At 32.9% G+C, this 20,810-nt stretch overlaps 1 protein-coding gene and 1 long non-coding RNA gene across 2 annotated transcripts in view; one reads left to right on the forward strand and one right to left on the reverse strand.

Annotated features, from left to right (window-relative positions):
* Positions 1-4,620: 4,620 nt before the first annotated feature.
* LOC111911853 (glutamate receptor 3.6) overlaps positions 4,621-20,810 on the reverse strand; it is a 34,872-nt gene continuing 18,682 nt past the window's right edge. The window contains exons 4-8 of the mRNA XM_023907596.2: positions 7,960-9,284; positions 7,594-7,871; positions 6,870-6,901; positions 5,933-6,339; positions 4,621-5,272 (exon numbers count right to left, since the gene is read on the reverse strand). Coding sequence (XP_023763364.2) covers positions 4,811-5,272; positions 5,933-6,339; positions 6,870-6,901; positions 7,594-7,871; positions 7,960-9,284 — 2,504 coding nt within the window. The 3' untranslated portion in view covers positions 4,621-4,810. The remainder of the gene's footprint in view (positions 5,273-5,932; positions 6,340-6,869; positions 6,902-7,593; positions 7,872-7,959; positions 9,285-20,810) is intronic.
* On the forward strand, positions 15,227-16,978 carry LOC128128164 (uncharacterized). Its single transcript, XR_008225925.1, has 2 exons — positions 15,227-15,763; positions 16,784-16,978. It is a non-coding gene; the product is annotated as an uncharacterized LOC128128164 (long non-coding RNA).

A 20,810-nucleotide genomic window follows, 5' to 3' on the forward strand; every position in this document is an offset into this window, starting at 1 on the left:
ACCTTTATGGCTTGTATAGATCTCTATGCTTCTTGCAAGTTAGTAAACAATAGCCAATCTCAAGGTTAACCAATTAGATGTCTCGACATAGCATAGCGTAGCGTTATTGTAAGTTAGTAAAAAGCGTGGGGACGTCTCCACCTCCTCATCTTCTTAGTTTATATCCCAACAGACCATGACAATTGACATAACTACTAACATATTAAACAACTTCAGGTCTGAGAACTAACCAGAACATCACTAAAATATAGATAGAGACCGGGTCCCTACATTCGGTTGCATCTTCTTTCTTTCTCCCTTATATAAGCATGCCCTTGAAAATTACCATCAAATGATCAGTCTCACGAGGAATCACAGTCCTTGTGACAAACCATTTGTCTCGGGAATCACCATCAGAATGGTTCGAGTCAAACCAGTCCGTCTCTCGCTGACCTCACATCTTGTTCGTTCTCTTTCTGTTTTGAGGCGCCTCTCCCAAAAGTCAGTGCCCTCCTAATCCATAATATGTCTTGTACGTAGGGCTATAAACAAAGTAAACATTTAGCAAACATTCCTCAACCGGTTGGCAAGAAGTCCGTTTGTTTAATAAATCACAAATTCCAGTTCGTTTAGTTATACAAACAAATATGAAGTACCTGAAACACAATATATCATAAGTATAAGCACGAAGTTTAGTGAGTTCCCCCAAAATACCACATAGAAGATATATAACAACACACAGTGGTATCGGGTCTGTAGCAACCCCAGGTTCGTATCAACCCCGAGTCAATATTGACTCCAAGCTAGATCGGCTCCATCGGGTCTGTATCAACCCTAAGTCTGTATTGACTCCGAGCCCATATTGACTCCACGCACACAACATATAATCATACCAACAATATTCACATAGATGCATGCACAAATGACACCTAGTGTCCTATAATATAATGTGAGAACTCACACCGTAGATAGCAGCTAAAACACAACTCTCACCCGATTAATATTAGTATTATGAAATACGTACTCAGCAATAAGGAAGTACCCACTCAATCTACACTCTATAACCACCAAATTCACTAAAAGTGAACCATGCTCAAAAAGTCAAAGATCAAAGTCAAATTTGATAGATCTCCATGTCGTGGCCACCCATAGGCCACGTCGTGGGCTCCCCAAGACGACAGGCAAGACGATTCCCACATCATGGCCACCCATGGGATGATTGTAGAAACATTAGTCACCATGTCGTAGAAACTAGTAGCCATGTTGTAAACACTAGGCACCAACAACTTAATGGATTGAGTTATTATTCCTCAAACCCAAAAGCTCAAGGTCCAACAACTGGTAGCCATGTTTTCCTTAAGGTCTAGATGGATAAATTTTCAACTTTATCCATTAGTACATCCCATTAAAATAAGATCTCAATTTCCAAGTTCTTAAGGACAACACCAAGGCATGGACTCACTCTATGAGCTATGCAAGACATCTTTCCAACCAATCCCAAGGTTAAGAAGCTAACAATGCACTCAAGGGTTATGGAGTTCACTCAAACTCCAAGAACAAGAAGATTTGGGATCGACGACTTTGTAAATGACCTAGAATTAGATCTAGAGAAATAATTAGAAAGGTAGAGACTTTTTAACTCCAGTAAGTCAGAAATGAGATGAAGATGATGGATCTAAGCAGAAACCACACTCACAAGCAACACCAAGGGCTCCTTTTTCCTTCAACCTTCACAAAAATGGAGCTCAAGCATTGAAAACAAACAAATAGAGGTTAGGGTTTGGATGAGGTTCATTCTCAGAGGGTGGAGGTTGCCAAATGAGGCAACCCCATGAGTTAGTGCCCTTAAATAGGGCACCAATATCGAAATTAGGGTTTTCATCCCAAAACGGATGACACACCTTTGCAAACATAATGCCACGTTGTGGCCTATCGCGGATGCGTGTTCTACATTAACGAGTGAAAAATCATGGCATCCCTAATGCCACACCATGGTCAGGCTAAATAATAAAAATAAGTAGCTAAAACTTAGAAATGAATACCTGGAAACTGGATGTTATACATTAACTATTGGTAATATTTATAATAATAGTACTGTCCTTTTGGGTCTCCGTCATGACCTATTTGAGGAACTAAAATATAGAAATTATTTAGAAGAAATTAGTTTAATAATTTTTCATTATTTGATAAATTAATTAGAAACTATTTTAGAATTAATTAGAAATTAATTTAATAGATACGTTGAATGTTATTTAAATTACAGTGACTTAATTGGAATATCAAGGACCCTAAGTGATATGATGGATGAAAATGAATAGGGAATATCCAAAGTATTCGACTTGGTTTAAGTTTATGCAATTAGAACCTATAAATAAGGAGTAAGGATCAAACCTTAGGGGTTCCTAATCCGCTGAAAAGTTAGGCCTCCCTTCCCCTTCCTCTCCTTGGACAAAAATTTGTAACCTTTCTAGGGTTTGTGATATTTTTGATCTTAACCTCCCGTCTCCTAGGGTTTTGTCATTTTTGCTCTTTTGGAGTTTTGGGTGTCAACCATTAAAAGGATTCTAGTTTGGGTATTTTCATTTAACACCCAGTATCCCAAGTATATTAATTTATGTTATATTTCTTTATTTATGAGTGGTGACTCGACGAGTTGGTGCTTAGACTCGTCGAGTCTGGTCGCGACTGGATGACGTGGTTAATGAGGGGACTCGACGAGTCAGGGGAGTGACTCGCCGAGTCAGAGCTGACGAAAGAAACCCTAATTTATTGGGTTTGGGACCTATTTAAAGGCCCTTATGGCCTTCATTTGCGGCTACCAGTCCATAGAGAGAAACCCTAGAGTGCTTGGACGTTTTGAGAGAGAAAGGAAGCCATTATTGACCTTTGTGGTGTTGATTAGCAAGAAGAAGGAGGTCATAGCCAAGAGGAAGCAAAGGAGGTTGCTATTTTGTGGATTGAAGCCAAGATCATCGCATTTGAGGTAGTAATTTGGCTCTTCTTCTGTTTTATGATGAATATATGGATTTAGGGTTTCTTAGGCCCTTTGATAGGATGATTTGATGTCCAAATAGTCCCTTTCTGGTGATGAGGCTTTGGATCTGGATCTATAGAGGTCCAGAGAGCCTTACTCATCAAGCTTTATGAAGAGCAATGGAGGTTATGACCTTGGGTTATGGTATTTGGGGCTAAATCATCATATATGGTCATTTAGATGATGCATGTGCATCAAGATAGATACTTTACGTGATTATTGAGCTTGGGAAGGTTAGATCTAAGGATTAGAGGAATAGATCTGACCTTAGAAGTTTGTTTGAGGTTGTGCATTAAATGAACTCGCCGAATCCATGAACAGACTCGACGAGTCGGAGCGGGTTGTCCCGTGACTCATATCAGTGGATGATTCGCCGAGTTGGGAGAATGATTCAGTGATTCAGAAAGGATGCAAAGGTCTCGAGTTCATGTATGGACTCGACGAGTCTATGCGAGACTCGACGAGTTGGGTCAAGGTTGACCGTTGACCAAGGTTGACTAGTGTTGACTCAATAGTGTTAGTCAAACTAAGTCAGGAAAGTATTAATTAGAGATGTATTCATGATATAGGAGGACGATAGGTCAGGGAATCAAGCTCGAGTGATTATCCGACATCAGCGAGGTGAGTCTTCTCACTATGCCATACCCGATGGGGAATTTATATGCGACCGGAAGGTCTTAGTTGTATGATGATTATGTGATGCATGTTATATATGTGATATGTTATGATGATATGGACCGAAAGGTCAATACAGTATAGACCGGAAGGTCAACAGAGTATGGACCGGAAGGTCATCAGAGTTATGGGATGGAAATCCCCTGAGACACTTGGATCGGAATATCCTATAGAGTTATGGCTTGGAAAGGCGTATGTGTTGTATGTGGTATTTTGGGGAACTCACTAAGCATTTATGCTTACCGTTTGTGTGTTATGTGTTTCAGGTAACAGTGATAATCGTGGGAAGGCGTCGGCATGATCAGTACACACTTGCAGATGATGTGCTTTTGAGATCTTGGGGTATGGATTATGTATTGTGTTTTTGTGAAAATATTGGATACATGATTTTGGGATGATTTGGAATGAAATGTTTTTATTAAAAATTAAATGAAAAATTGTTGAAATTTATCGGTGTTACATTTCATCAAAAGCAAGGTGGAAAGAACAAGATCGCAAGCAAGAAGATATCTAGCTGTAAAAGAGGTATGTGTTTTTCTCTTATTACTCAAGTAGTTGTAAATAATAGTATGAAGCTCAGATCGTCGTAGGATGCATGAACACATAGGATTTTTTTAAGTCTTTTGTTGTTATGATCATGTGTTTAGAATGCCCTATAACCAAACAACAAAATGCTCCATCTCGGATAAGAATGCTCCACTGTGAATTTCGAGTCTTCAATTCTCAAGTCACATTTAACAAAAGTGGATATACCCTAAACTTGTGTCGGGGAGAATAGATTATTGGAACATTTTTATGAGAGAAGAAATAATTTAGACTAAAAAACGTTAAAGGGGAAAAATCGGTTTTGGCATAACATGAGAAATAAAAAAGCAAGAACACAAGTATATTGGTGGAAACCTTTATGGGCAAAACAACAAGGCACAACAACTTGTATATATAAAACCGACAATGAAGGAGTTACATGGGTATAAAGTCAATAATAAGGAGACAAGAGATAAAGAAATTATATAAAAACTACCAATACCTCCTAACTAAACAACTTTCCTTACTTGTGGTGCATGGGCGTTAACATGGTTTATACTCCTCCAAGGTGGAAAAACACATATTTCATACTTAAAATCAATGTCCTTGTTGTGACCAATGTAATATGTTTGATGATGACTCGTTTATGGTAAACTTATGGTGAAATGCATCGTTGTCGTCGCTCCTAAGTGAACTTGTTCCTCTAAGCCTTTTCTTAGAATATGCACTAACCGCTCCTTTTCCATCAACAGATGAAATGAACGTTTGAATGGGTCTTGGTCGAGGTGACTCGGACGAGTTTGATTTCTTTATAGTATAGTGGTATATTATGGGCACTAAGTATACAACCAGAGAAAGAAAACAAGCTAATCCAATTATAAGAAATAGACCTTTAAACCTCTTTAGCTCGAGCCTATCAACTGCAAGCTCTGCTCCTTGTGAACTGCAAGCACTCCGCATTAGCCATTTATTGTGGATCCTTTGTAACTCTCCGGTTTCTGATAGTTTGAGAATGGCATCCGAAATATCTATTGCAAGGGGAGACTCGTGTGGAAAGGCCTATAAAGAATCAGAAACACAAAATAATTATGATTTGAATATGATATTGGTAAAAAAAAGTTATTTGTAAAAAGCTTTATGTGTAGCAAGACATTTATGGAAAATCAACAAATTCATATCAACATATAATCTTTGAAAGGATTTGGGTCGACTATAGAAGTTGGACATAGGGTAAAGAGAATGTATAAATGCAAGGATTAGCAATGTACTTTCATTAATTTGTGTATTATAATAATTTTTCGTATTGCATCACTGTTGTTTTAAAGAATCTACATAATTACACCACTATATAGAAACCAATTTTCAGTATTATAATTGTATAGAAATTCCAATGTATCATGTCCTAATAAGAAAAAAAGTTGGTAGTATAATGCAGAAATTTCATAGTTCACCTTTGTCCGGAACAAAATGAAGGTACAGTAATGTAGGAGAAAGAAATGAAAGTGGGACGCCATAATACACAGATAAATGAAAATTAAGTCAACTCAAGTCGATTTAACTATGGAAATTAAGCACAAAACATTTATGATTTGAATTAAAGATTTATAAAAAAAAGATATTATTTGTTATAAAGTTTAAGGTTGTAGCAATACTTCAGTGGAAAATCAACTTCTTCATATCAAATTTTAAGTGTAAGAATGGTCTGGTGTAACTACTTACAAATCCCCATCCATTTTTTGTGAAATCTGGACCAACGATGCTGAACTGGCAACGAGTTGAAAGGAAAAGTTCGATATATGGACGTTCATCAACAATTGCAATGACACCGCCATTGTTCGGTCCATCGTTTAAGGCTTTATCATAGTCTTCTTGCAAGTTAAGAGGAACAAGTCTAGATTCAGAAATGCCAATTTCTTTGACCAAATAGTTTCGAACAAAAGAACTTTCTTGGTACCCAATACGATCTTTTCTTGATTGCAAACTATTAATTCCTTCAATCGGTGAATAAAGCTTTTGAACGGTCAATATTGAGGTGAGACTTGCTGTATAACTCGAGCTGATTATCAGAACTACGAACAACCATAGAATTAATACGAAACGACCAAGAGTGCTCCTCATGTTTTGTTCTGCATTAACCGTGTTTAAGGTTTTAGCATATAGAAAGAAATCGTCAAATGAAGCAATATGTTTTTCAAAAAAGGTAAACACCACCCTTGGGAGGAGGAATGATTATTAATGTTATGTCTCTTAGTTTCCCCATTAAGTGTTGTTATGGATAAATGATGTCTACAAAATTTGAGAAAATGATGGCAAACATGTAAAATATCAAGACTCAAAGGAAAATCCTCCTTTCCCTTGCTTTCTCCAGTAAATCATTGTTTCCGCATTAAGATTCAAGTCAAGGGTTAATGACAATGTACTTTCATTAATTTGATTTAAAACATCATCCTATCATTTGTTACGTTACAATATTATACAATTGTACAATTCTATATAATAAGACGTCGGAGTAGGATGCTATAATAAACATAATTTAAAAGCAGGTTGCTATCCGTGAACTTAACACTCGAGTAAAAAAGAACCACATACATATACGTTAAATTCACCATGTCAAAAAGATAAAAGACCTTAGTTGGTTTCATATGTAGTAACTTACTGTGGGAGAAAAATAGGGTAGAAAAGCTAAACCTGCAAAGAACAAAACACAGACCATTAGTAAGAAAATAACGAAGTATACATCCTAACGAATACTAACTATACTGAATAACGATCTAAAACTTTATAAGCATTAATGGGTCTTATTAGTGATAAACTTGTTTTTTGGGTAGTGTGGTAGATCAAGGGACATGCCTTGTGATGTTTTCAGCTTTGGTAGCTTTTCAAAATTTGCATTGTAAATTGTTTGGTTTTCCTTAATTTTATGTTACAGCGGTTGAATAAATAAGGACTCTTTCTTTCTGCTTGAGTTTTTATATAACTCCCTTTTTCACTTTGTGTTATCAAACACTGAGTTTGGGGTATTGTAGAACTTGAGGAAAGTGGACATGAGCAAAGTCTCTCTTTCTCATACCAGGTGAGTCCTGGAGTACTGAAACACAGAGAATAGAAAAAAGTGTTTCCCAAGTGAAACAGAGAACATATAGGAGTGCAAACAATGGCGAGCAATACTGCAAATCCTTCGTCTTAACCCTTTATCCCAATTTCCAAAGGTAACAATATTCATTCTTGCAGTATAAAAATGAAGACTCTTTTGAAGTCACAAGAATTGGTGGAGCAAAGAAATTCCAACACCAGCTACTACTCTAGAATGCCCAAAACTAGAAGTATTAGGGCTAAATTAGAAAACACACACACACACACACACACACATTTACACTTACCATAGGGTTGTGACAACCTGTTGTTTAGGAGTACCACGAAATTCAACGTTTTTGCGATGTTCTAGAATCCAAACAACTGCTCCCACTACTACAAAAAAAATCCCAATAACACACCACAATTCAGCAGAGAACGGCCTAAAAAAAGCCCATGTTCCAGAGCTTAGCTTCTTCACCGGTGTCACCACAACTAGCCCAGACTCAATATACGGCTGAGTAAAATCCACCATCCTTGTTCGGTTAGTGATAATGGCAATATCACCCACCGCAGCATCATAGACCTGTACATTCATTAGCTCATAAAGATCGAAAGAAATCATGCAGTACCTTTAAATAGGAAAGATTGAAGAGGTAGAAAGAAACACTCACACCAGTGCTGACCAAGCTCATGAGATCAGTGTAACTCGGGTTCTTATGACCATCTCCATACGAATAGAACTTATATGGCACAGCATATGGAAGCAGATTCACTGCAGCAACAAACACATCGATGCTGTATCCTACATACCTATCAGTCTCGTTGACTTCTTTCACGAAGTCCTGAAAACTGACTCGAATTGGAACCCCAATTTTCAGATGTTTTCCATTCTGTGGAAGAACCCATCCACGAGGCTTTTTAACGGTTTCACCTGGCCAAACTACACTATGCAACAGCTCAGACGACGAACTAGATTCGTTTGTTTTGGGTGTTTCTGGAGGAGAAGTGGACAGACGTGATGAGTTTGACCAATACCCAACTCTCCTAAACCCAGTGCCGATTACGTTAATAACTTCAAATGCTGGAAAATCCAAGCTTTTATCGGAAGTGAACTCGATGGGTCCTGTTGTTCCGTTCATTTTGACTCCTAAGATTTTTTCAACCAAGATTTTCCCTCCACTAAAAACTCTGAAAGAATCAAGATTCAAGAATCTGCTTTGTGAGTCCTTCATTTGAGGAACTTTCAAGAACGAAAGGTTCCCACCCTGATCAAAAAAGTCATCAAGAGCACGAGCAAGCAGCCAAATAGTGTCGTATGCATATAGAGAATACGTACTCACGCCAAATGTGGTCATGTTTTCCCATTTGGTAACAAACTTTCTTCTAAGGTCTGAATCTTTGACGTATGATCTCAGTGTAATAACTCCTTGCATAGAAGCAATGGACTTTCTTGGGAGTGGCGAGCTTATGTCTATGATGGTAGAAAGCCAGTCGGTTGTGATCCAAACGTACCCACTATCCATCATACCAAGATCTTGAGCAACATTAAGTATATCTAATCCCCAGTTGGTGCATGTGTGAACAACAATAACTCTTGATTCCATGAACGAAACCTGAAGCAAAACATTTCGTATGTCTTCATGTGTTGCATCGGGATTGATAGGCGCTTTATGTGAGATCTTCGACCTTTTGGCAGCTAATTGATCTGCTAATGAAGTTATGCCATTCCTCCCACGATCATCATCAATGTAAATGGCTACCACTTGTCTCCATTCATAGTAGTCGATTATGTCTGCTATGGCAGCCATTTGGAATAGATCACTGTGAGTTGTTCGCAAAAAGAATGGACATTGAAGCGAGGACAATGTAGGGTCTGTGGCTGTGAAAGATAGTAGAGGAACTTGGAGTTCTTTCGCGATGTAGGAGATCATATGAGTGAAAGCTGATGATTCTGGACCTATTAGTGCCACACTTTCACTCTCCATTAACTGCTTAGCTGTTGCAATAAATTTATGTAGAGGCCAAAAGATCATAATATGATAAGGAAAATTAAATGAATTGCTGAATATTCCTAACAGGACATGCATAAAAACGCTTATGTTGGAAAATAACTGGTCAATGTCGCCTATGGACTATATATCTTGTAATATTTATTACATGCTTTGTACAATTACGTTTAATTTGTACCATAAATTTTGTAATATTTATTACATGGATGGATATAACATTTTGTCTATAACTTGAGGGAATTAATGTGTGTTGTTCTATAACTTATTGGTAAGATGCAATGGTGAAAAATTAACACATATGGCCATATGGGAGAAACATAAAATGAGGGGACATCTAATTATCTATTTGACTCTTTCCCTCATACATATTTTCCATATAAACACCATGATCATATGTGTAAAAATCGACCTATCAGACTACCAATGAGGCATCATTACAGGAAGTGAAAATAATCAAAGTATGACATCATCTTCAACACCACTGAATATGTCAATCCCTTCAAGTAAGCGTTCTTCAACTAATTTAGGGTTCTTTATGTGTATGGATAAATTGATCTTGGATTTTGCCTATAAATTTTACTGCTTCAATTGAAATGTGGTCTTTATTAACAACAGAGTTTCTGAGTTTGTCTTCAGTTATGTTAGTATAGTTTTTCTTTTGCTGATTTGTTCAAGGTTTAGAACAGGGCACCCTTGAACGGATGTTCAACAAGTTATCCAAGAGTTAATACAAATTAGAAAAGAAGACAAGGAGCTTTATAAGAATTTTCTGTATATCAAACAATTTTCTCTATTTTAAAAAACACTCGGAGCTATCTTTGTTTGGAGTGGTCTGTGTCTTTAGAAGCTCTCCCCCAAACTCTGTTTCATTCACTTTTATATCTCCCTTAAATGAAAAAAGCTTTCTTTCTGCGGGTGGTGGGTTAGTTCTTGTCATGCCTACTCATGGCAATAGTTTAAAAAGGCTTTTTGAGGCTTACGCCTCGAGGCTGGCCTCGGCTGAGGCGAGGGAAAAAAAGCCTCAAATCCTAAGCCTCATATGGCTAGAATGAGGCTTAAGCCTCACCGGAGTGAGGCGATGTGAGGCAGCGTGAGGCTATGAGGCGAGGCGTTGAGGCTTAAGATGCATCAAACACACTATTTTGATTATTTTCATTGACATTTTGACTTTGTTTTTTTACTTTTTTACTTTGACTCAATTATTACCTCTTTGATAATTACTTATTTATCATAGATAAGTTATATATCCTCCCACTTGCTCTTCCTACCCATCCTTCTACCACTTTTAGGTGATGACAAGTGTAATAAATCTTTATTAATTTTATTAGATATGAAAAATATCACAATCTAAAGTGTGTAGGAAGATGGTAATAGAAAAAAGTAGGAGGATATTTGATTTCTCATTAGCTATATGTATACTTAAAAGACTTAATTCATAAACCCTTTGTGACCTAATAAACCTCCCCCATCGCTTTCTCTCTCACCTTCGCACCTTCTTAAATTCTCTATCTAAATCGGAAGGCTTAACATCTGACATTTAAGGATTTTGTGTTACACATTTGAGCTACTAACTTTTCTTATTTCTCATTTTGATATAAAATTATGAGATATACAATTTTATATAATTATATATTAATAGTCCCGTGAGGCTTACGCCTCGTTTAGCCTTGAGGCTTATGTCTCGTGAAGCTAGGGCAAAAGCCATGGCTATATATATTTTTTCATGCATATGACTGCATGGCTTCCTTACTCACCCACTTCGGTTTTTCTTTTCAATTACCCCTGTTTGTTTGGTGATCATGGCATCTCGGATCACACCTCCCCTTTTCCCTGATAGGGTTTCACCAACTTCCTTAGAAACCATTTTGATGAAATCAGTCATTGTCCTTTCCTCCCAATTTGGTAGCTAGTCCCTTGATGCACCATGTTGGGTTGACCTCATTTCCCTAAAAAATTGTCACCAACTCATGAACGAAAGGTAAAGACTCTCCTACTCCTTGTTAAGGAATCTGTAATGTTGCTGGTTTTTAAGCTTTTTAGTTAGCTTTGTGTCTAAATGTTATAAAGTTCTTACAAAGTGCCTAAACATGGTATATTGTGGTCTTGTATTCTTCATGTACACTAAAATAGAGTCTACATTTTATCAAACTATAGAACAATTTCAAAACTCTAATGAGCAATCTCGAAACTCTATATTATCTACAATTTTTAGATTAGTCATTCACTTTTTGTAAATTCACTTTAATTTTGTATAATTTGTTCAAAAGATCCATGAATAGATATCTACTTCTTGGTTTGATAGAAGTTTAGGGGAAGTGTGGTACAGATGAATCTTGCACATGAATTGCTATCAACCAATAAGTTTTATGGCATAGATCTTTAGGACAAATATGGTAGATATATAGGGAATATGTTAGAAAACTTATGTTATATGTACCTTCATTTTGATAAATATACTTAGAAGTTATTCGATGTCATTCAAATGTAACATATATATCAGTGAATGCAAACACCCATCCAATAGTAAAAGGGGATCTATTAATCGATTTAAACAAGATATATGAAGGGTGTGTTTGACAAAACTAGCTGGTAGTGGGTAGCTTATAGCGGGTAGCGTTTTGTTAAACGTTACATGAATTAACATTTGGATTTAGAGCGTTTTGTTTAAATTAAACGATAGAAGCTTCTAGTGCCAAACAAGGCTTTTAGTTCAAAACGGAGTGTTTTGTCAAACGCTAAAAGCTAGAAGCTCTCAAACTCTCCCAAATGATTCGTGCCGAACGCACCCAAAAAATAGTTTTGACATTTTTAGTAGCTACTACTAGAAGGCTAAACTTCAGGCTCCCAAAGTTAACATCCATGTTGGTAATGAAGATGGACAATATAAGGAATAGCATTGATTGTTTATTTATGGTCCTCTCCTTGGTGGTTGTGGGTTTGACTTTTTAGGGAAACCAACTTAACATTTTTGTACTAATTAGTGATAGTTTAACAATCATGACTAGTTTACGTTTTTCTCATTTGGATGTAGTTGGTGCACGATGCAATGTCTCTAGGTACGTAACTAGATAATGTCGTGTAGAGAACTACCGTGAAACCGAAGTGTGGAAGTGTGACTCTTATAAGTATTTAAATGTCTCTAGGTACGTAACTTTATTTCTTGTGTTCACCATGAAAGGAAGGAAGTTGGCGCCATTAATAATTTCCTTTCGTCAAGAAGGATGGACCATCTAGCAAAGAAAATCCATGCATGAGCATATTTAACAAACTCCACCTTAGGACAAAATCATTCTTCAACAAAGTAGCCTTCGGTCATCACGAAAAAAATATATAGCGTTGAAAAGTCCCCGAGGACTTAACTCTCTCGAATTGCACAAACGGGAAAAACGGCGATTGATCAAATCACCAAAACTCCATTAGATACGATCCTTCAAACTCAATGCATATACCTCATAAATACCTTTTAAGTATTGTAAATTCATCAAAAACAATTGCAACGATGCCAAACCACTCAAGCCAAATTAGTTTTCATAATACATATAACATGCCTCTCAATGCCCTCAAAAACTAAAACTAAAACTGCCACCTTGCTAAAATAATGCTAAATAAAAAATTAGATACGAGATATTAAAGATGTAAAAACATCAAACCTGATTGCCTTTCGGTATCATAATGTTCAAAAAAACACCCTTTGATATTAAAGTCTTGAAAAGTACCTTACGATATTAAATTCTTAAAAATATCCTTCGGTATTAAATTCTTGAAAATACCCTTTTGTATTAAAGTTTTAAATATACACTCGGATATTAAAGTCTTGAAAATACCTTACGATATTAAATTCTTGAACATACCCTTCAGTATTGGATCAAAAAAAACGTAAACAACACAACTTTGCTGACAATTACATATTTTTTGTGTGGTCAGAAGAGTCCTCCGAATATTTTGGTCTCGGATTAGTGATTCCTTTTGATATTTTGATTTCATTTTGGAATATGACAAGAGAATAGAGGATAGGCTCATTACATTAACAATAAAGATATGAGAATTTACATTGAGCGTGAGAGCCAAATGAATCGAAAGATTCAAGTTTCGTTCGGGAAGGGATCATGGAATTTTTGAAATGAATGGAAAGATAATCTACTTTCATTAAGCGATTTATTAGATAATCAAAAACAGAGAATCATGAATACTATTAGAAATTCAGAAGAATTGTGCGAGGGGGCCATCGAACAGCTGGAAAAAGCCCGGGCTCGCTTACGGAAAGTAGAAATAGAAGCATACCAGTTTCACGTGAATGGATACTCTGAGATAGAGCGAGAAAAATTGAATTTGATTGATTCAACTTATAACATTCTTAAAAATACATTACAATATTAAATTCTTGAAAATACGTTTTCGTATTAAAGTCTTGAAAATACTTTGCGATATTAAATCCATTATAATACCTTCGGTATGAAAGTCTAAAATATACTATGGTATTATAGTCTCAAAAATACCGTACGATATTAAATTCTTGAAAATACTCTTCAGTATTAAAGTCTTGAAAATACCATTTGGTGTTAAAATCTTGAAAATAACATTCAATATTAATTTAGCGAAATATACATTATGTTATTTAATTCTTGAAAATACCATTCGGTATTAATGTCTTGAAAATACCCTTCCATGTTAAAATCTTAAAAATACTTTTTGGTATTTAAGTCTTAGAAATACATTATAATATAAAATTCATTAAAGTACCCTTTGGTATTAAAGTCTTGAAAGTACAATTCGAAATTAAAATCTTGAACATACTATTCAATTTTTAAGTCTTGAAAATACCTTACGGTAATAAATTTTTAAAAATATCCAAAGTTATGAAAGTCGTAAAAAGACTCTTCGTTATTAAATTCTTGAAAATACCTTTCGGTTAAATCGTTGAACAATTAAATATTTATAACATGATGTCCAACCGAAAAATTGTAACACATGTCGTCAATAAGACTCGAGGAGATAAATTGTCTCTTCATCATAGGAATATATTGAACAACATCGGTTAAAGTTCGAATCATGTCATCAAACAAGTGGTGGCTTGTTCTTTTTATGAGAGAAGGTTCGGATCTTAATTATTATGCATCCTAAAAGAAAGAGATGTAGGTTCATTCTAGATTTTTTAAAAAATAGAGTTCTTGAGATTTTTTTATTCGTATATAATTACTCAATAATCATATATGAATAATCAAAAAGGAATATCCATAGTTGAATAATTACATATGATTAATTTATTCATATATAGATGTAGGTTCTGATGAGAATAAATCATATACGCATTATTCATATATGATTATCGAGTAATCATATATGAATAAAAAATCTCAAAATCTTTGATTTTTTAAATCTCAAAGGAACCATTATATATATATATATATATATATATATATATATATATATATATATATATATATATATATATATATATATATATATATATATATATATATATATATATATATAAATAAGGTTCAACAGAAAATGCATGAACCTTAGAAACCCTAGAAAATCAATAAAAATACATAGAAAAAAACTTTGATATATCTAATCTTTTTTTTTTACTTTAGAAACATCAAAATTGCACACACACACACACACACACATATATATATATATATATATATATATATATATATATATATATATATATATATATATATATATATATATATATAGTGAGAGCGAGAGGAAGAATCATTTGATAAGTTATAGTTTTCCAACAACTCGAGAACTAAAAGTGAAGGGTTAGATCAAATATTTTAATGGCATAGATCAAACATGGCTTGTTTGTAAATATCAACAATTTCAAAGATATTTTAGACTATTTAAAAATAATAACAGGGGCATATTAGACAATAACAATATCATTATTGATAACTAATTTGACTAATTTGAGAAACCCTTTTTATCATTGTTCATCGGCTCCCACGTTCTACTTCTATCTCTCACACACCTATACACACACACATTTCTTCACCAACACTCAACATTTGAGATGACGATTCCTTAGCCGGATCTCACATCCATGATCGATCGCAACGTCATCTTCGACGACCGATTCACGTCTCTTAGTGTTATTCTCTCGATTTCTCATATGTTCATCTACATCTAGAAAGTAATCGCCAAATCTAGAGAATCAATAAAACGATCGGTAACCATTACCTTGACCGTCGGTGATAGATCTGCAAGAAGACTCTCCTCAATGAAAGTAACCTTATGTTGCCGCCTTTTTCCATCAACTTCATGATGATCACATCTCCAGGATCAACATCGCTTTGCTCCTACCATCGGGATTCATGCATCCAAGAAAACGACTTATACAATCGTTTTCTCATTGTCAATGCAATCGGTTTCTACAATCGTTCCCATGCTGATATCTACCACCGATATCTTCAATCAATTTCTCTCCTCAAAGTTTATGATAATTTCAAACCTGGTAATTTTTAGGACTCATTAATTTACTTATTTTTTTGGTTCTATTAATTCGATCTTCCATATTATTATTTATAATCTATTTGTTCATCATTAATTATAATATGGTAATCATGTATGAACTGCAAAAGGCGTAGATAAATCATGAATTCGTGATAAGTTGATTAAAATCTATTTGGTGCCGCATATTATATATAATTATAAAGTCCAAGGTCCTACCATAATCCAAAAACTAGTTTGAATTTCTTGGTACACTAAGATGGATTATTTGAAAAAGTTGTCCTCCATTTAACCAAAGGCTTGGATGACATTTGAGATTCACAGTCTATTTTAATGAGTTATTGTTCTTGAATCATATCTAATTCCTCCATAGAAACCTAGAGGGTTGGTGACATTACGATGTTCGATCGATAAAAATCACATTTAATTCACATATGAATCACATGTAATTCACATATTAATTATATGTGATTCACATATATAAATCACAAGTTAATCATATATAAATTACATGTGATACACATGTAAATCACAAGTGAATCACATATATATTACGTCTATATGCACACATTTTTTTAATTAAATCAAGACATTTGAAGATTTAAGTTCCATAAGAAAGATTTACATAGACGTAGCGGGTAAATAAGCAACAAGCAGTGTCATAACCCCTTTTTAGATGGCAAAACTAATTCTTTTAAAAAACAACATCTATAGATCTAGGATTCATAACATTACATACACACATGTATTATGTGTTAGTGTTCTCCATTAATTATTTAAATATTTTTTTTTGTGAGTTTCACATTTGAATCTTAATAGATACTATCAAACGTGAATATCACATATATATATATATATATATATATATATATATATATATATATATATATATATATATATATATATATATATATTAGCAGATGTGAATCTTACATGATATAATCACATGTTAATTTTATATGATATATACATATGTATTTTTGTCAGTGTTCTTGCATTAATCATTTTTTTTATTTACTTGTAGATTTGGAAGAATTTGTGGAAAAATATTAAAGAGGTGAAAAGTGATAAATTGAAGAAAATATATAAATCTTGACAAAAGAAATTATAACACATTGAATCTTTGTAGCATTTTTTATTTTTTATATTTTATTTTGTATCGAATAAAATACATGTAGTATTGTGTTTATAAATTAGTAATAAAAATGAGTTTTTCTTATGATTTACTTACGAGCATTATATCATAAAAAATATGCTTATATGCACTTGAAAAAAATATGCATATATGCACCTAAAATGTTAATTTTTATGTTTAAAAAAATTTTAGTTTTTTTTAATATTTCAGTTTTTTTTTTAAATTTACTGATTTTTAAAAATTTACAGTTATAAAAAGAATTGCAGCTTTCTAATAGAATTATTTTTTTCAATTTTTTAAATTCATATTTTCCAAAAAAAATTGCATATTTTTTAAATATCTAACGACATTTTGGCAAAACTTTAAATTTTGGAGAGGTTAAAATTCAAACCTAAATTAAATTGTAGAATATATATCTGAATCTAGAACTCCGAGTTCTACCCCATCTTATCTTCGTTTCGAGTTCAATTCCTGCAATTTATGTAAATTGTTGCTGATTTTCAAGCTTTTAGTATAATCCTTTGTGTTTCACTGTTTCTTTATCGCTGCTAATACGATTATACAAAAGGCGGGGAAGGCATTGAAGGTGTTTAATTTGTTTCATTGCTTTATATGTGAAACTTATAGCAAATCTCCATCTTTGGAAGGTATTATGGTCTTATAGTATGAAATGGTGGCTTGTTAAGGGTGAGAAAACACATCAACTATAAAATAATAAATAAATCATTAAAAATAGTTTTAAAAACTCTATAAGAGTAAATTGGTAATTTTAAGTCGGAAACAAAATGGCAAAGCAAAAACAAACTATAGGGATGGTTTGAGTTTATATATATATATATATATATATATATATATATATATATATATATATATATATATATATATATATATATATATATATATATATATATATATATATATATATATATAGTTTCCAGACATGTAGATTACCCCAAACCATAGATTACCCCAAGCCACAAGGAATCTATATATGCGATTTTAATGTATATAAAGTAAAAAAAAACAAAAAAACAAAAAAACAAATAGTTATCTCAAAGTATTTTTTATGTACTTTTACTAGTTTTTTAGGGTTTGTAGGTTTTTTGTTTTATGTATTTTCTATTGAACACAATATATATATATATATATATATATATATATATATATATATATATATATATATATATATACACACACACACACACTCACTCACACACTTATGTTCAAACGAGAACAATTCTTAATTTGAGAACAATCGAAAACAAATTTGAACCACTAACTTCTCTCTCACACACTTTTTCTTTCTATTCTTGTCTATCTCATCTTAAGTTAGATCTGCACCACCATGATACATGATGAGCATCGGACCTCCTCTGGAACCACCCTAACACCGTCGGAACCGCCGGAACAACCATACCTTAGCCAGAACCACCGGACCTCCGCCTTCCACCATTGAAAACCATATCCTCTGCCTCTACACTTACCACAATCTCCTTCCGCCTCCCTCCGTTTGAGAGAAGAGTAGAAAAAAGGGAGAGCGAACCAGTAAAGTCCAAGTAAAGACCACATTCTCATGCAATTGAGAAAAAATGCAAGATGCATCGAATCCTAACCTTTCCTTTAAGTCCGTCTCACCACCATTGTGCACTCTCCAAGGTCAAGTTTCGGCTACCTTAAGACCTAGATCTGGTATCAGACTCATTTGATGCAGTGTCTCTAATCTTCGAAGAGATTGGATCTGAGTTGTTTTTATACTTATATGGACATAGAAAAGCTTAGATCTAGCTTTAAAGATGGTGGTGGTGTTCTGTGAAAAGCAAAAGTTTCACGAAGCTGCTAAGCATCCTAAATACAAACTCAAGTTAGGATTAGGAAAGATTTATTCTCATGTTTTACTTATAGCTAGTTGAAGTACACAATTAGGGTGAATCAACAATGGTGACCGTAGACAACAAAGACCAAAGAGGATTAAAGGCATCTCCAACCCACCCTCAAACTCCATTTTTTCCTCCATTTCTCCCCCCATTCTTCTCCAACCCTACCCCATTTCCGCCTCTATTTTTTGGAGATATGAATAGTATTCCCCCATATATGGGGGATTATTATTCATATCTCTAAAAATGGAGGTGAAGTTTGGTTTGTCAATTTTAGTCCCTCTCATTTTTATTTTTTACATTTCTAGTTTATTTTATATACTAATTATAATTTAAATGCAATATTTAATATTTATAATATCATGTTATATACTAATTTATATTAATTAATCATAAATATAGAGGTTAACATTTATTTATTGAATTCATATAAAAAATTAAATATATGTTAAAAACTTCAAACACAGTAACATAATTTATAAAATATAGTAAACATATATGATCGTAATCTTGATATATTTATTATAAATTTAATCTTATTTATTTAATAATTATTTATAATAAAGTAATAATTAATTTAAATTTATTATATATAAACATTTTATTTATTATAATATAATTTGAAATATTTTTGTAATGAAAAAATATAATATATATTTGTTAAAATTTAATTAGTACAAGGGTGTATCTGACAATCCTCCTTAATAAATAAAGGTTTTTTTTACCACATGTCAAGCTCTAATGAGTTTTGATACTTGTCATTTTGTGGTATTTTTGAAATAAATATTATCTACTTGTCAATTTTTGGTTTGTTTCACTTTTTAAAATTAAAGTCATATACTTATATATGTAAAGTATTAAATATCATATATATGATACTACTTAAACTGTAATAAATATGTTTCTTTCTTTCTTATCTTAAAATTATACATTAAAAAATATTTTATGTTTAGATTTTAATGTTTATTTTTTTTAATCAACCTATGTAATATACATGTCTAACACCTACTATATAAGTTATAAAAATAGAATATTCTAGAAATATACTTTTAAGATAAAAAATGGGGTAGAAAACGGAGTAGGTTGGAGATGAAATACTATTTACCCCATTTTTTACTCTATTTATAAGGAAAAAATAGAGATGGGTTGGAAATGATCTAAGATGGTTGAATGTGTATCGATTTATTTTTTCAGACATAATGTGAGTGATATGAAATGGAGGTCAGAGCTTCAATCCATCAATTCTTCTTTAACTCTTTCATATTGAATATTTAAATATAATAATTGGCTTTTGATTGTTGATTTTTGTGTAAATTAACTATTAAAGCACGTGAAGATGACCATACGTATCCAAGAAAAACAATGCCATTGAAACATGTAGTTGTTTACATAAAATTATACATTAATTATATATTTGGAATTGAAATAAATAGTTTAGAACAGTGTCAAATTTGATTAGGTTCTTATTAAAAGTGGTTATTTAATCAATTAAATATTACATACGACAACAAGATATATTATTATTTGTAAATTTTATATATATATATATATATATATATATATATATATATATATATATATATATATATATATATATATATATATATAATTTTTGTTTTTCTTTATATGTTCGATTAAATGCTTTTGTAGATTTTCTACAAAATTTTATTTTGATTTTCTCCCAATACCTCTAATATTTAGATTTTATTTTGTATTATTGTTTGAATTCCATATGTTTGATTAAATGCATGTAAATGTTTTACATATTGTGTTTTATGGTTTTCCAGGTTATCAACATGATATCCGATTTTAATCACATGTAGTTAAATACATGATACCAACTATGAAATCGAAATAATATAGTTACATGTAATTAAATATACGAGAAAAATTAATCATATGTATTTAAATACATATAGTAATATATAATTAAATACACGGAAAAAAATTATGGAATCACATGTTATTAGATATAGATAATCACATGTGATTATAGACATGAGCACAACTATATAATCAAGAACGCAAAAACAAATCTTTTC

Source organism: Lactuca sativa, chromosome 8 (assembly GCF_002870075.4).
Source record: "Lactuca sativa cultivar Salinas chromosome 8, Lsat_Salinas_v11, whole genome shotgun sequence".
NCBI lineage: Eukaryota > Viridiplantae > Streptophyta > Magnoliopsida > Asterales > Asteraceae > Lactuca > Lactuca sativa.